The sequence below is a fragment of the Lissotriton helveticus genome, chromosome 6, assembly GCF_964261635.1.
Source record: "Lissotriton helveticus chromosome 6, aLisHel1.1, whole genome shotgun sequence".
NCBI classification, from domain to species: domain Eukaryota; kingdom Metazoa; phylum Chordata; class Amphibia; order Caudata; family Salamandridae; genus Lissotriton; species Lissotriton helveticus.
In genome coordinates, this window is record NC_136067.1 from 516514964 (window position 1) to 516532146 (window position 17183).

At 42.8% G+C, this 17183-nt stretch overlaps 1 protein-coding gene across 1 annotated transcript in view; it reads right to left on the minus strand.

The window, feature by feature from the left end:
• The window catches only part of COL21A1 (collagen type XXI alpha 1 chain), a 388231-nt gene that overhangs the window by 196794 nt on the left and 174254 nt on the right, over positions 1-17183 (minus strand). The window contains exons 6-7 of the mRNA XM_078646805.1: positions 11089-11184; positions 10954-11007 (exon numbers count right to left, since the gene is read on the minus strand). Coding sequence (XP_078502931.1) covers positions 10954-11007; positions 11089-11184 — 150 coding nt within the window. The remainder of the gene's footprint in view (positions 1-10953; positions 11008-11088; positions 11185-17183) is intronic.

The window sequence follows — 17183 nt, forward strand, 5'->3', positions numbered from 1 at the left end:
TGACAGAGGTACAGTATCTAGGGCATAGGTTAGAAAAAGGGAAACGTAAGGTGTCCCCAGAGAGGATTGAGGCGATAATGAAAATGAATGCGCCTACAACACAGAGAGAAGTTAGAATGTTCCTAGGAATGGTGGGTTACTGCCGACAGTGGATAGTTAACTTCTCACTGAAAGCAAAGCCCTTACAGAAACTGACGCACAAGGAGGTGAGTGATCCGGTACCATGGGATGAAGAATGTCTGGTGGCGTTTTTACAGCTGAGAGACGATTTATGTCGTGCTCCGGCTCTGGGAATGCCAGATTACGAAAAGTCATTTTCACTCTATTGCTGTGAGAGAGAGGGATGTGCTTTGTCAGTCTTGGCACAGACCCACGGAAATGCCCGTAGACCAGTTGCATATTTTTCGGCTACATTAGATCCAGTAGCCGCAGCGTTGCCCGGATGTCTCAAATCCGTTGCTGCAACGGGTGTCAGCATTGAAAGGAGCGAGAGTATTGTGATGGGACATCCAGTAGTGGTGTATGTACCACATTCAGTTGAATTATTAATGACCAGGACGAAGACGCAGCATCTGACCAATAGTAGGCTCACGCGCTACGAGCAAGTTATTCTTGCCGCAGAGAACGTGACCCTCAGGAGATGCTCTGTCTTGAATCCTGCTACTTTGATGCCATTACCTACTGTAATAGAAGGCGAAGGATGTGAAGACCACGATTGCCTTGATGTGACTGAACTATGCACGAAACCCAGACCAGATATTGTGGATGAGCCATTGTCTGACCCCGATGAAATTTATTTTGTTGATGGCTCATGTTTAAGAGACGATACTGGTCGGTTGAGAGCAGCTTATGCTGTTTGTACCATTACTGGAGTTGTGGAAGCCGCTTGCCTGGAAGGAGTACATTCCGCACAGGTAGCAGAAATTATTGCCTTAACTCGTGCCTGCATAGCAGGAAACGGAAAGAGAGTCACCATCTACACGGACAGCCAATATGGTTTCGGTGTGGTTCATGATTTCGGGCAGTTGTGGTCTCAGAGGGGTTACATGACCTCCTCTGGTTCGCCCATTCGAAATGGAGAATTTGTGCGGCTGTTGTTAGAAGCATTGCAAGGTCCAGTTGATATTGCAATAGTAAAATGTGTAGCTCATACTAAGAATGCAGATTTTGTGTCACAAGGTAACAGATACGCTGATGAAGTCGCACGCTATTGTGCGGAACAAAATTATTCTTTCTCAAAGGTGGAAATAGAAGGTGCAGAAGAAAAGACTGAATTAAGTATGATGTTAGAAACTGTAGACACTTGGGAGGATTTAAGAATAATGCAGGAGAACGCACCTGAAACAGAGAAAAAGGCATGGGAAATAGCAGGTTGCGTGCGAAGTGAAATGGATTTTTGGGTTTCAGCAGATGGGAGAGCTGTGTTACCTGAAGAATTAGCTAATCCCATGGCGAGAGAAATACATGGTCTAGTACATCTAGGAAGGGATGCTATGATGAGAGTGTTTAGGCAAACTTGGTATTGCCCTAAATTTAGAATAGCAGCAGAATCAGTATGTAAGCGATGTGTTACCTGCCAACAACTGAACGTAGGCAAACGAACACCAGTCACACTGAGTCACATTGGGAGGTCGGGGGGGCCTTTCAATAGAATGCAATTAGATTTCATCGAAATGCCAAGAGTCAATCGCCTTAGGTATGTGTTGGTGATTGTATGCATATTTTCCAGATGGGTTGAAGCGTACCCTACACGTAGGTGCGATACACTCACAGTGGCTAAATTGTTGCTCAGGGAGTTGATACCGCGCTTCGGGGTGCCTGCCTCTTTGGAATCGGACAGAGGAAAACATTTTAACAGCGAAATAGTGAAGATGTTGTGCTCCACACTGAATATCGACCAAAAGCTGCATTGTAGTTATCGACCAGAAGCTTCAGGAATTGTGGAACAAGTGAACGGCACGTTGAAAAATAGATTGGCTAAAGTAGTGGCATCCACATCTTTGAGTTGGCCAGATGCTCTTCCTTTAGTGCTCATGAGCATGCGCAGCACCCCTGACAGGAGGACAGGTCTTTCTCCCCACGAGATCCTGATGGGGAGGGCCATGAGACTTCCTACAGTTCCAACTACTGCCCTATTGAATATTACAGATGATCTGATCTTGGATTATTGTAAAGGACTGTCTGACGCCATCCATTCTGTGTCCCTTCAGGTGCATGCGGCTGAAGTTCCAGCATCGAGGAACCTGTGTCATGATCTGAACCCAGGGGACTGGGTCTTAGTTAAAAAACACGTCCGGAAGAACTGCCTAGATGTTCGCTGGCGTGGGCCCTTTCAGGTAATCCTGATAACGAACACCGCGGTGAAGTGCGGGGGGCTGCCAAATTGGATCCATGCTTCCCATACTCGAAGAGTTCCAGCACCTCTAGAGGGAACAGCTCCCATCCCAGACGAAAGCCCGGAAGTGGAAGAAGAGTTGCAAGAAGGGATTGAGGCAGCTGAGGGGGTGTCAGAAGAAGTTGGGAACGCAACGGATTCAGAAGAAGAGCGAAGGCAGGACGGCAGTGAGACAGAAGACGCAACTGAAGGAGAGAGCAGAAGTGAATACGACTCAGACTCAGATCCGTATCAGAGCGACCAAGAACCAAGTGAGAGGACAAGGAATAGGAGAATAAGGCTTGGAGCTGCCACTTGGCCAACAAGGAGAAGAAGGCTAAGTTTGAGGTCGGCCCAGGAAGAAACGCTTACTCCTATATCCGAAGACTCAGATCCAGAAGAAGATATCCAGGATCAAGCCGAGGAGGGTCTTAGAAGATCAAGGAGGGTGCGAGTGCCTAGCAGAAGATACTCTACTCCCGACTGGACCTACCTTGTTGCAGATGTCTGGGAGACACAGAACAGGGAGGATCAGGGAAGTGGAACTGATCAGAACTGACCCGATCATCACAGTGCAAATAAGGTTTCTACTGCCAGGAGCGGAGACCGAAAGGTTGCTGACACTCAACATCGTTCATCCTGCTCTCCTGAGTGGAATAAGAAAATTGATTTTAGAGACAGTTGAGTTTCCAGTTTGCTGTTCACGATATCCAATATTGGAGGGAACTCTTCTTCGTTTGGAAATGCTTGAGCGAGTAGTAGAAATGCTAGGAGCGCTTATTGTTGTGGATTAATACCATATTGTGAATGTCTTCAAAGGGGCGCAGAACTGGAAAGGTGAAGAAAGTGATCTTGATTAGAACGGACCCCTTTGTAATTGTGGATGTAGAACTGATAGTACCAGGAGTAGAAATTGAAAAAACGCTAACTCTCAATTTCGTCCGTCCACTTGTCTTGAGCGAAATAAGGAGAATAATCCTAGAAAAAGTTGACTTTCCATGTTGTGGTACGAACTGCCCAGAACCTGAGGGAATGATACTTCGGATGGACATTTATGAAGACGTAGTGTCACTCCTTGAGTCATACATAACTTCAGACGAAAATAAGACTGTTGAAAAGAAATTGTAAAATTTTAGCAAGATAACCTAGCGCCGAGTGGAAGAAGAAAAATGGTAGGGGTTTCATTTTAGTGGATGGAGAAGGGCTAGGGTTGTCTAAATTTCTACTGGACTTTGAACTGTTTTGCGGAAACAAATTGTCAAGCTTCCAAGTGTTCAAAAGAGAGACATTGCAAGAGAGAAAGACTTTGTTTGAAAACGGGGAAGAAGTTGATGCGAGAAGAACGTCCAAAGAGACACTGTTTGAGAACATGGAGGCTGGCAACCCGAACCGCAGGGCAAAATGTATAGCTGTTACACTTTTAGGAGTAGTGGTTTCTCTTATAATTTTAGTGGTAACTGTTTCATTCTTAGTGGGACACGAAGGGGATGAAACCGCAGTCAAGGAGGATAAGGGAGTATCAACCCCGAAAACTACCATTATTAAGGAGAAGGGAAACATCAATGAGAAAGACAAAGCGTTGTTAGATGCAGAAATAAAAAGGCTTCACACAGATGAGTCACAGGGAAATTACAAGTCAAATGCTTATGCTAAATTGCTTTATGAATATGTTGATGCCATGGAAGTGAAGGATTGTTACGTTTGTATGCAATTACCAGCTTCAGTGGAGGAGGGTATCAGATACCATCATCTCCCTCTGACATATGGAATAACGTGTAGTTTATTGTTGAGCATGTTTTATGGACGAGAAGGATTCGAGTATTATTTCTCGAATTTCGACTCGACATTGCCAGAGGTTCCGAATTTCAAGCATTTGAACAAATGGGACTACTACAAAAGCGAAGACAGATTACACAAATGGTTTATTCCATGGAAAACGTTAGATACTTCACATGCTCGAAGGAACAATCTGACTTGTCAAATATCAGAAGTTGAGAAAAAGTTTATAGCACAGGTAGATACTAGATACAGGAGGCAGAAGATTTTGAAGGCATCAGGACAATGGGAAACAGATTGGACCAAGGAGGAAAGGGCACATCAAAGAAAAGGTAGTATTGGTCCAATTGCTTTGGATAAGGATAAACGGGGAAAACTGTGCATTCACAGGAGTTACTCCTATTATGAAAACTTTTATGTAGGTCAAGTCCATTGTGAACATGCCTTTCAATTGGAGTATTACTCTAAGAACTTTTTGAAAGGGATGCAAGCAATACCAAATGTATATTTTGTATGTGGAAGAAATGCCTATGTGAAGCTACCAGATAATTGGTACGGATCATGCTATCTGGCTGTTGTCTTCCCTAAAATATATCATGTTGAGAATTTAGACACGCCTAAGAAAGAAATATCAACTAGATGGAAACGAGGGCTGGGTGCAGCAGAAGTAGTTGGAGATGTACTAGGTGCTGCATTCCCTTTCTTAGGATTGATAATGAATGACATCAAAATTAGGAGGTTAGCTACAGTCGTAGATAGGCTATCTGCCAGTACTGCAAGATCATTGATGTTGATAGAAGGTGAGATGCAATCGATTAGGGCAATGGTTCTTCAGAACCGACTTGCTTTAGACGTTCTGTTAGCAAAAGAGGGAGGAGTCTGTAAGGCTTTGAAGGTCCAGGAATGCTGTACTTACATTCCAGACAATTCAAAACCTTTAGAGAAGTATATACAAAACATCACTGCCATACACTACGAAATTGAGGACCTAGCAAAGGTAAATGTGTGGGAAAAAGTAGGTCATGGAATGGGTAAAGTTGGAAGTTGGTTTGCCAACTTAGGAAAGGGTATCGTTTGGTACATACTGAAACCCATCATCATAATAGTGATTTGTGTAATCACTTTGTGGGGATTGGTGCGTTTGTATCAATGTTATAGAGCAAATAGGTTGCAGAGAACTATGAGGAAACAGGAGGAAGAGTTGACAGCAATGCAGGATTCTCAATACAAGAGTCTGAAAGCATTGGAGAGTATGAAAAGAGGTGGCACAACCATGACTTCACTTTGAAGGGTTCTACATTTTTAGTGTCTTGGTGATGATGACCCCTGAAGGTCATCAAAGGGGGGACTGAGAAAGCACAAGTTTGAAAAAAATGTATAAGTACGCCATATTTACAAGCACGTAGTTAGTTTAAACATGTTTTGCACACGAGTGTTTTATATCCAGGAGTGAAATATACAGAGTGTTTTATATTCAGTAGTGAAATGTATAGAATGTTAAGTAGAGTAACTATAATTGTAACGGTGTGAGATTAATGTAGAAATGTTGGAATATATGTGAAAACCTCATGTTCTCATGTTAAAAGAATCATGTCCGAATTAAATGTAACTTTAAAATCCAGTATAATGTGTAGGCCTTAGGGCAATTCACAGCAAACCTGAACGTGCTGCTAAATTAATGTGAGATAAGGTTGACATGGTTCTTCCAAATGTACTATTGAACTTAGGGTTAAAAGTATATGCTTTATAGATGTGTTATTTTAGAAACGTATGCTAGTTAAGAATGTTTGCTGTTTAAATCAAGTTAACGTTTTAAGAGTGCAGGGACCTGCTGCATGTAAATCAAGTAGGCCAGAGGAGATAATGTCATGTCGTTTAAATCGTCATGTGCTCGTTAGAGAAGAGGTCGCGAGGTGTCCAGCACAGAGCTTTGAGAGTGTTTTACGACTAAAGATATGGTGGAGTCTGGAATTTGAGGCCCACTGCAGGACGAGCTGTATGCAGGTGCGAGGGTCCTAATCAGCTCGAATGAAAGGGACTTTGTTCAGTGGCGCCTTGCGCAGGCCTGTAGGAGTTTCCAGGAATTTCAGGGGGTATCAGCGCACTGGAGAAGAAGCCCGGGAACCAAGGTCAACTATAACGAGGGTCTTCAAGAGTACCATCATGGAGTTTGCCGCGCAAAGATGTACCACGTGAGGGGCGTCCCAAGGGGCGTTTCTATTGAAAATGTGATTTGGTATTAGGGAAAGAGACCCGGGAGGAGAGCAGAGCAGATGATTTTGGGAGCCTGAGGAAGCGGATGGGTAGGCAGATAGGCTGATCAGGAGAGACCCATTATCAGAGAAGAGACAAAGAGAAGTGCGTGATCTTCTTAGGAAGTCACCACGGCTGACACCTAGAGGGTTAAGATCTTGCTAAGTAGGGATGTCACTTAGGATAGTGTAGGGACAGACTAACCTTAATTTTCTTTTCTGTAATGACTTTGAGATTGCAACTTATATCTATTTTGACAACCCTTATGGTTTTTGAGCTTGTACTTATTATTTTGTTTTTCAGACTTAGATTATTCAAGAAGTTCATGTTTATAGTGATACCCATTTATCTTTTGAATCTCATTTTGAGAAGTTTGTATCTTCAGTTATCTTTGACTTTATATTAAATCTTTAAAACTTAAATTTCGTCAGTGGTCATTTAGAGTGGTGTAAGTTCTTAAATTGATTGACTTATTGCGAGATTACCTTTTACTCAACGACAGGTACCAACGATTCAGTCGACATAGTTTGGGATTTGGTAAGATAATTAGTAACCAGTAATCCCGCGTTAGCATAGGCATCACCCACCCTCAAATGCTCAAACAGTACTTTTGATGGAGCAGTGTGTCAGCCTTATGCTGAACTCTGAGCTGCAAAGCAGGAAGAAAAATAACATGTGTGTAATGTTTACAATATATGGAACGCTTTGTAGCTTAGGTGAATCACTTTATTAATACTGACTAACGATGTCGCGCAAAGCAAAATTATAATTTTTATTTGGTGTGTAATAACAGCAGTTAAAACCCCATGCAATGGTTATCATTTGATCACCCTTAGTAAAAGCTTGAGTAAGCTAAGTAGTATCTCAAGCATGTGCCATCTGCTGTACTTATAGATGTTCGTGACATATGCTGTTTTACCTGCAATGAAACCTGTGACTCTCCGTTTACACCTGAATCTCTGCACCCCCCCCCCCTGAGCAACCTTCTGGGATTCAAACCTGTAATCTGCAGATTACACTCAGTGCACTGCAGCATGCATTCATGTATTACACTAATATTAGGAGATAACACATATTCAGTGAGTGTCTTACCCCACTCAGTCGTATTATCATAGCCATTAAGACAGCAACAATATTTCCTTTCGTTCCTACGGTGGAAAGCTGTAAGCAGCATGGAGGATACAGAATCTAATCTTGTTGAGGCCAGCACAGATTTTCATCCTTGTCAAGTTGCCCTTTCTGCAGTGCTCTACAAATGTCACCACCGCTCCTTCCTGAAAAACCTAAAGGCTCGGATTAAAATCTGTGGAGCAGTTGCGAATACATTTGAATCCTACGGAGCAATCAATCACAACATACAAAACATCAAACTCACTCTCCAGCACCCTCAGCTCGCTCCTGAGACAATTAGAAATTTAGTTCCCCTTATGTGCCAAGGAGCCCTTAAAAATCTTCTCCCCCGAAGACATCGAGAGGCTTGTGAGTACTCCTGATGACCTGAAATTCTAAATAGCTCAACACATCTCAAGCCTAACATCTATAAAATGGAACTTTTTCTAATCTCTCCTCCTTGCAGGAAACACTCCAGTTCAAACCTGGAGAATTACAATAACCCTACCCGACTGCAAACCTTCAATTATGGAGAGCACCAAATCTTTAGGGCTTTTTCCTCCACAAAACCTTGAATCTGCCAGCTCTCAATAATGCTTTAACCAATGGAGCTTTGTACCATAATCGATGTCTCCAGTGCATTAAGTCTCTCGTCTTTTTGGAAGGTTTCAGTACTGTAGAGCGACCACTAGTGCTTTACAGCTAGATTACAGCAGCTCTTTACTGACAGCCATTCCCAAAACTCACCTGGCCTCGCCAAGCGCTGGCTCCATTTGGCAGCAAAGCTTGCTTCTGGCACCACAATATCGGAGCTTATCTCACCAATATTGAACTCTCAATATGGCTGCTCCTAGAAGCTACGTGTCTGTGCAAATCGGCCTGTGTAGTACACAAAGTCACTCACAGAAAGGCAGTGAACTATTTTGTACAGAAATGAATAAATCGTCATATCAGAAGGTTCCAAAAGGCTCCAGATTATCGTCTTCTGAGAAGCCCCCAACACAGAACAAAGCCATCATCCTAAAATAAGCCTTCTCAGGGATTGTCCCGGCCATAAAAATAAACCCCCTTAGGATAGTTTGAAAAAGAACAAACAATATCACTCTTTGCAGAACGGATAATGAACCTTTGAAATCAGGAAATGAATCCAGAACAGATAAGAATGTAGAAAGTAGTTGGCTTCTATACTAAACCAGCAATGGGAAAGGGCACTCTCCAGGAGCCTCTCACAGTGCATCCCACGTCTTATGTCTGACAAGATCCTACCAAAGCCCCCTTATACCACCACCAGTCTGGGACACACTAACCAAAAACAGGAAATACATAAACCCCATTTCTTTACTGTGCTTATTAACAGCTGCACTGTAGTACCAAGCACCATGTATACAAATGTGGTGTGTGTACCTATATGGATTGTGTGTGAAAATGTGTCTCGTTTTCCTGCTGGCTATATTTAAGGCCTGATTTCACAGGTGGCAGTCAAGCAGTGAATGGATATAAATGTAATACATGACACTACTTAGATTTTACATGTACTATAGCAAATGTATTATTTCTTTTGGACCAGAATAAGGATACATAATATTTTTGTGAGACGTATGACTCTTATCCACATCTATAAGCGCACATTGTTCGTTTCGTAGGCCACATCTTCTATAAAAGAATCTGGGCTCTTGGGTTCCATCCCCTTTAGTGACCCTCAACCCTTTTCTGCCCACTTAAAGCAGTGATGACAGGTGTAACTATGACCCACTCTTAATGGAAAAAAGTAATTGATTTTAGATTGATGAAAGGGTGAACAGGATTCAAACTCGTGGCATCTAATTCACACCAGCAGTCGGTACGTAGGTCAGTGAACCACCTTGTCTGCTCTTTATAAAGTATACTCCTGTGTGCTCTAGTAGGGAGATGCTCTTTTAAACATGAGAATACTGAGGAAAGGTGGACTTGTCGATGCACTGAAGAGTAAAAGTCAGTCAGCTTTTCAAAATATGTACCTAATCCCCACTGCTATCTATTACATTAAAAGTCTCCACCTAAACATTAATTGCAGAAATCCTGAAAAGCAAATTGAATGTTATAATATTGAAAATGACTGATCTCTATGTTTAGGTGAATGTATTAGGGTGCATACAGGTGCTGTGCTACAGGCACTGGAACAAAGAGTTTTTTGGCAGCCGCTGCAGGTATGAGCGGTGGGGTCAGCTGGGGGATTTTGAGAGACGACCACAAGGGAAAATTAAATAAATAATTAATTTTCCTTTGTGGTTGTCTCTCGAAATCCCCCCCAGCCAGCCCCACCGCGCTACCTGCAGCAGCTGCGGCTGTCCTTTGGGCATGAATACTGGTTTCTTTTCCGACCTGTTCTGCCACAGTGTATCAACTTAACTTTTCATGTAACCATTAACAATAGGCTTCTTTTTTTCTACTGTACGGACATGATACATGATCTAGGAAGATTGTATAGTGCTTAACATACATATGTGGATGTGAAACAATAACACACATTAAATTTACAATATTCTAAAATAAGAAAAAGAAGGCACATGAATATTACATAGTAGAACAGTAAAAGCGGGTTACAGTGAAAGAACATAAGTTCAGTCCTAAATATGTACTTTCAAGTACAGCGGCCCATGCAACTAGACTATGAATGGGCTTCAGTGAAGCTATAAATATTATGAAGTAAGTCGTGGTATATTGCTGTATTTTGTGTTGAAATTGTTTGCAGGAGTGTGGTGAGGAGTTGCAGGAGCGGGTGATATTTCAGGTGCTTTTTGAAAGATGTAAAGCATGGATCAAGTCTAATACTGACAGCAAAGCCTCTCCAGGTCTTTGGAGCAAAATCCCAAAAGGAGTGTACTAATGTGGAAGCTCAGATAGAACACATCCTTTCCAATTGGAGATTGTTGGTGCTGGGAGTGTGTCTTTGTCAGCCTGATGATGCAAGTTAGTTTTTTGAGTTAGTGGGTGTGTTTAGCGTCAGAGCTATGAATATGATGCAAGCAGATCTGGAAGAAGAGGAGGCGTAGAATGAGAGTCAATTGAGTCCGGTATGTGTTGTGTGATATGGTCATGTTTCCTTCTGTTTGTAATCAGCCTAGCAACTGCATCTAGGACAACATTGCAGCGTTGTGATTGGTATGAGGAGCCAAACACAATGCTGCATTGCAGTGTTGTGATTGGCTTAGGTGAGCCTGTGTGCTTCCGGATTCTTCTGCAAGTGTGCTTCCGGACTCTTCTGCAACGAATGTGGAGAGACGGAGGCGGCTGCAGCGCAAGGAGCTAAGTGTTTTTTTTCATATATATATTTTGTTTCCCCATCCTCCCTCCCCAACCCCCGTATCTGCCAGCTGCTTTTGGAAAGTATTTGTTAAAGGGTTCAACGAAATCAATTGTGCAAAAAATTATATTCCAGAGTAAAATGCATCAATTATTACCAGATTTCCAGGTCTTCCAAGATCTCCAGGAATTCCTTTGTGTCCTTTTTGCCCCTAAAGAAGAAGATATACCAGTCTTGTTAGTCCTATTTCACATCATAAAGTGCAGATGTTAAAAGACAACGTGGACAGTACCTTGGGCCCTGTAGTTCCTTGCACGCCTGGCCCTCCATGGGAACATTTGCATCTTCTTGGGTCTCCACCAAGGCCTAGTTCTGCACTTCCTCCACACTGGGGAAAGAAAACAAGGGAATGGAGTGAGTGGCAAGAACACTACACAACTGTTGTCACAAGATACACTTTCCAAATGTCATATTTCGCAAAAGATCACTAAAGTGAACACATTCCTGAATGTTTTTGTTTGTGAATAAATGTTCCTTTGAGTTTATTACGAATGACTGAAATTAACAGTGGAAAACATTGTGTAGTATATACCAAAAATAGAGTCGCTGGTACACCTGATCTACGACATTATTTAGTAATCTGAAGCAAAGCGCTTCCTACCACCAGTATCTGTTCAGAGCCAGATTGCGCTTTCATGTCCAATGGCAACTGTAAAAGTAAAAAGCATTTCATTTCACAAAGTATCACCTGATAGAGCGAGATTTAGAAATATATTTATTTCAACTCGCAAAGTTAAACTTCCATAATAAAATAATTATACTAATGTGAATGGAGTGAATATTATTAATCAACCTAGATTAAATTGCAGTTTTTGACACGCGGGAACTAATATATGTGCTCATTTATGTGCTTTATGTTGCAAATGCATGTTTGTGAGAAATAATAAATTAATCTTGTCTATTGTTTTGTCAGAATTAAATGCGGCTGTTTTATTAATGGCATGTGCTTATTTCTATGTGCACATGTTTTATCTTTTCGTCTTTATGTTGCATAAATCTGTTTTTTGCTTTATTTGCTTCTGCTAGGTAACATAGATTAATGGGTTAATAATTAGCAAAGGTGGGTGGGTAACAGAACGAATTCTATTTCTTTAATTAATCGATGTTTTGTGTTTGTTTATACATTAGTTTTACGAATGGGCCTAAAGAAAATAACTGGCAGTGCTGCAGTTTTCAAGACTTGACCAGAGTGAAGCCTTCACTCATGCGCAGAGTATTTTGCTGAGCTGACAACGTTTTGTGCAGAAATAATTATGGTCGAGTTGGATGTGTTCTTGGAGTGATAGCCAAGGACAGGATACTGAATGGCCTGCCAAGATTAGGAAGTAAAAGTTTTTCCCCGAGAAAAGTATTGTTTTGAGGAAGCAAAGAGGATGGTGAAACTAAGAACAATAAGGGCTATGATGAAGCTCCGGACTTGGTCAGGGGATCGTGACCTAATAGTGGACTGACATGGCTCAGCCAATGGGAAGTTTGGATTTTCAGAAAAACGTACGATAAAGATACTTTAGTTAGTTAGAAAATGTATAAAAACTGTCCCCAATCGAGGGAGGGGGCTCTCGCTGCTCTTGCTGCTCATCTTCTCCTGATCCCTGTTAGGCGTGACGTGCTGACGGACTCTTTGGAGCACGTAAGGATCAATAGGGTTAAATGACTTTTATTCCTTTAGGCGAAGTGAGTTTTAGACAGGGAAAATAGAACTTAGGTGATGGAGAACTGTTTATCCTTCGTTTATTATGCTATATAATTTGTTTGGAACTGTCAGTCTAATTTGCTATTCCTCTAATAAAATGCACTTTCCTTGAATAAATAGTTAATAAATAAGATTTTTGAAAAGACAAGCTGGACTTGTTATTTCAGAGTCATGTTATCATCAGCAGATCCATTAGCCTAAGTGACTTAATTAAATGCAAAGCTTTACAAAAAACATGATGAAGTCATTATACTGCAGTTGTACATAAATGTGTATATAATTTATTAATAGGTTTTATTAATTAGGTCACATGATTCAGTTGCTCAAAATATGTCATATTAGTTTATGTGCCTTGTGAGTATTTTATGATTAATGGTGAGTATTGTAGAGTTGGGTAACATTGCTATGACATATTTTCTATAGGGGCGCTGGATCACACCCTACTTTAATACCATATTATAAGCTTGTCAGAAAGATTTAATATGGTGTCTGGTAAAATATCATAAAATATTTGTAGTTGTAATGTGCGTGTGCCAATGGAAGAAGTTATTTAGAGGCATCTGCCAGGGGTACTGCTATTTTCCAGTGAAACAAAATTTAACAAGAGGTGATATATAATAAATTTAACCAGGGCCGGACTGGCTACCGGGCATTTTGGTGTGCTGCCGAGCTGGGGGCTAATTTCGTTGATGGGGACCTGCGTGTGCTGAACGAAATTCTTTTTGCTTTTTTTATTTCAAAGGGCTCGCAGGTCTCCATCAACGAAATCAGCCCCACAGCAGAGAAATTAGCCCCCAGCTTTGCAGCACACAAAAACGCCCGGTAGCCAGTCCGGCCCTGAATTTAACAGAAGTTTGGGGAGCCATGTGATGGGATAAAGTGTTATTAGAACATTGTAATGTTGGGAGCTCCATTGAAGACAATGGAGTGCTCCGGCTTCTAATGGGCAGTAGAAGCCAGGAACTCCAACATTCCAATGATGTCGTTCGCAGCTGTTGCTAATAACAAAGGCCTCACGGAGTGAGCCTTTAATGCCCAGTACAGTCCACTACAGTGGGCAGGATATAAGGCTATAATAGCCCAGCGTTCTCACAAATCTTAAAAACAAAACATTTCTGAAATGATCAGCCGCACAAAGGCAGAATGGTAGATTAATCAGGGCGCTGGTGATTGTACACCAAATATCTATGGGGGGCGACATAGCTTCTGACATGATTAGGAACCTGGGAGTCATTTATGATCTCATTCTTCATTTTGGCAGGGCAAAATGCATGAGACGGAGGCATTTTACAGTTGAAACTCTCTTGTAAGACTGACTCAACATTGGTGGTAGCACGTTGTGCTTTCTCTTGACATGCCTGCATCCAATTACACAGCTTTGGATACATTTCAGAATAATTAGGGGATTGAGGTGTGGCGCAAAGTTCTTAAGGGCTGGTATTTTATCGTATCCTTTCCTATGAACCAAGGCACACCTTCCAGCAGGACCTTATGTAAAAATCATAGAACTTTCAAGCATTATTTCTTTGTAAGTCAATGGAGTTCTTTCAGAAGAGGATGATGGTGGCAAAATCTAGGTGCTCTAAGTACCAATCTAGCTGCAATCTAGCTGCAGCATTCTCGATGACTTGAAGTCTTTGGAAGAGATACGTCTAGAGCCCCCTGCAAGGTACACAGAAGCGCCCGTATTCTGGATTTATTCTGAAGCTCTCAGGCCCGAGTACAGTACTAAGGGGTCCTTGCAGCTCGGGCCCCCCTCACAACGGGGACTGCGGGGGGGGCTGTGTTATGCCCCTGCTAGAGCCCTGTATATAGAGAGAGTTGGCAGAGCCAAGCCTCTATCCAGTGAAGGCAGATACAGAGCTTGCTTTCCTAGTCTCGTCACGCAAGGGGGTCATTTTAAAGAACATTTTGAGATGGAATGCACAAGAGAAAATCCTTGAGGAAACCAGACGAGTAAGAGAGGTCACTGTCAATCTCAACTCTTCCCAGACTCTTTACAATGTTTACCCATGATGCAATATTACCTATTTCTGAGCGCCAGTAACAATCTAGCTGAGGTCTGCCTGTCCATTGATGCCCATCGCCCCTTTGTTATCGGCACTGGGAAGTAATTTCAGCAAAGATCACACATATTTGATGCAGTGTCAAGGCACAGTCCTGCTGAACTTTGCACTTTATTGGCCTTCAGTGGTTTCAAAGGGGGTAAAACTCAAACCAGGAAGGAGAGCTGAATTGTGTAACTGTTTGAGAAGATAACATGGAAGTAATCAGAGGTGGCCAGTTTTTAAGTATGTTAAAGCATCATGTAGGTCTTTCGAAATCAGTGTGTTACTAGCTTCGAGAAAGCGAGTAGCAGTTTTCTGGAGTGAGAGGTGACAAATTCTCAGCTCCAGCTTCCTGTTTCAGCTATGTGATTTTATCTATACAGTGCTTGACCCTTACATAATTTTGGGCATGGGATGACTTCAGGTTCACATATAATTCTTGGGTCATTTTAATCAGTTCTCTGATTAGTTTTTAAACCTCTTTCTGGTGATTATAGGAGGTGATAAACATCTCTGAATAAAATCTTCGTTCAGCAGTTTCACTGTAATTTCATAGTCCGCCATGCACTTCTTAATATTAGTTTTTGAGGCTTCATCATATTTGGGTCATGTTTGCCTTACTCCAGTTTTGTCATGTTTTACCTGGGTGGGCTACCAAGGGGTGCAGTGTTTGCATTTCTGCAGTATGAATTGAAGCTAGCTCATTGGAGGTCTTGAAGACCCAGTAGTTAAAATCCTTGAATTGCTTTACTGAATTGTGTTATTCAGGTGGTATATTTCATTCTAGGTTCTCCTGAGACTGAAAAATATAATTTTCCTTCATTGACAAGTTTGAATATGTCCTTTTTTATATTGATTTTACTTTTGTTGACTGTAATAGTAAATCTGGTTTATAGTTTTGTTTTGGGGACGGTTTTGCAGCAGTGCTACAATATCGGGCTCCAGTAACAAAAGCAGCAGTGCTTTACATCCGCCCCCCGTCCTCACCCCCTGGGATAGTGGGAGGGCTGATCCTACAAAATTGCCAATGCTGCTTTGGGTTCCCAGACCGGCCCTGTAGTACCTGCTAAGACTGCAGGTCCCAATTCCCAGCTCATTGCTCTAGTTCATAACACAGGGTTTGCATAGCTGAACACATGAAATGCAGCAGCAACACCACCTGCCCTGGTGCCCAGAGTGCATGAGGCATCTCATGCAAGTCAGCAAAATGTATGCACAATGAGAGAAATGAGTGGGAAGACCACTTGCCGAGCAACTTTACATCATGGACTCGAGGTAAAAAAGTGGATAGGGTAGGGCAGGCCATTACGACCATCTCGGGACATAAGCATACACAAAAGACGGAGCTGCTGGACTTAGAATTAGAACTTGATAGAGCAAATACGGCCCACATGGCGGACTCGACAGTGGACACGCTGCACTCGCTTCGGCTCTGTCAGCAGCTCCATGACGACCACCTTGGACGAAGGACGGTCGAGAACATTGCGGCAACAACACACAGAGTCTATGATATTGGGGATAAGGCGAGTAAACTCCTGGTCTGGCTGGACAAAAAGAAGGGAGGTAATAGGAATATTCTGCAGTTGCGGGATTCCAATGGGACGCTACACACACGCCCATCAATGATAATAGAGACCCTAGCTGACCACTAACAGGAGGTATACACCCCGGGGGTGGAAATAACACAGGAAGTGGCGACAGCGGCTCTCCACGGTGTGCCGACCCAGACCCTAACGCAAGAGGCGGTAGATGAGCTGGAAGCTGACTTATCCTCGGAAGAGATACAGTTAGCCATCAATGCGCTCCACTCTGGTAAAGCCCTGGGCCCTAACGGGATCCCTATTGAGTGGTATAAGGCAATGTCTGAAACGCTAAGTAAACCTTTACTGGCCATGTACACAGAAAGTTTGGAGCGAGAGATCCTGCCACTTGACCAGCGTATGGCTACCATTGTGGCAATCCCGAAACCGGGCAAACCGCCCACGGAATGTACGTCCTATCGCCTGATTTCACTCCTCAATGCCGAGGCCAAAATTCTGGCGAAGCTATTGACTACTAGACTAATGCCTCATCTTGCACACTTGATCCATCCGGACCAATCGGGCTTTATGCCATATAGGAGTACGGTGTTGAACCTCCGAAGAGTGCACAGACCATTGGCGCGAGCCCCATTATTAACGGGGCCAGCAGCCATCCTGTCGTTGGATGCCAGGATGGCGTTCGACATGGTGGAATGGCGATACTTATTCGCAGTACTGGCCCACATGGGCTTCGGCCCCAAATCTATCTCCTGGATATGGCTCCTATAAGCAAGCCCGGTGGCACACGTGGCGGCGAACGGCCATATCTCCCGCGAGATACCGCTGGCAAGGGGAACGAGGCAGGGATGCCCGCTCTCGCCTTTACTATTCGCTTTAGTCCTGGAACCGTTGGCCACTATCATTAGAGCTTCTCCGCTACTGAAAGGAATTCGCTGGGGAGACAACTGGAAAGACAGGATCTCCCTCTATGCTGACGACATGCTAATCTACTTGTCAGACCCAGAGAGGGGTATCCCGGTGCTTCTGGCACTGTGCGATACACACG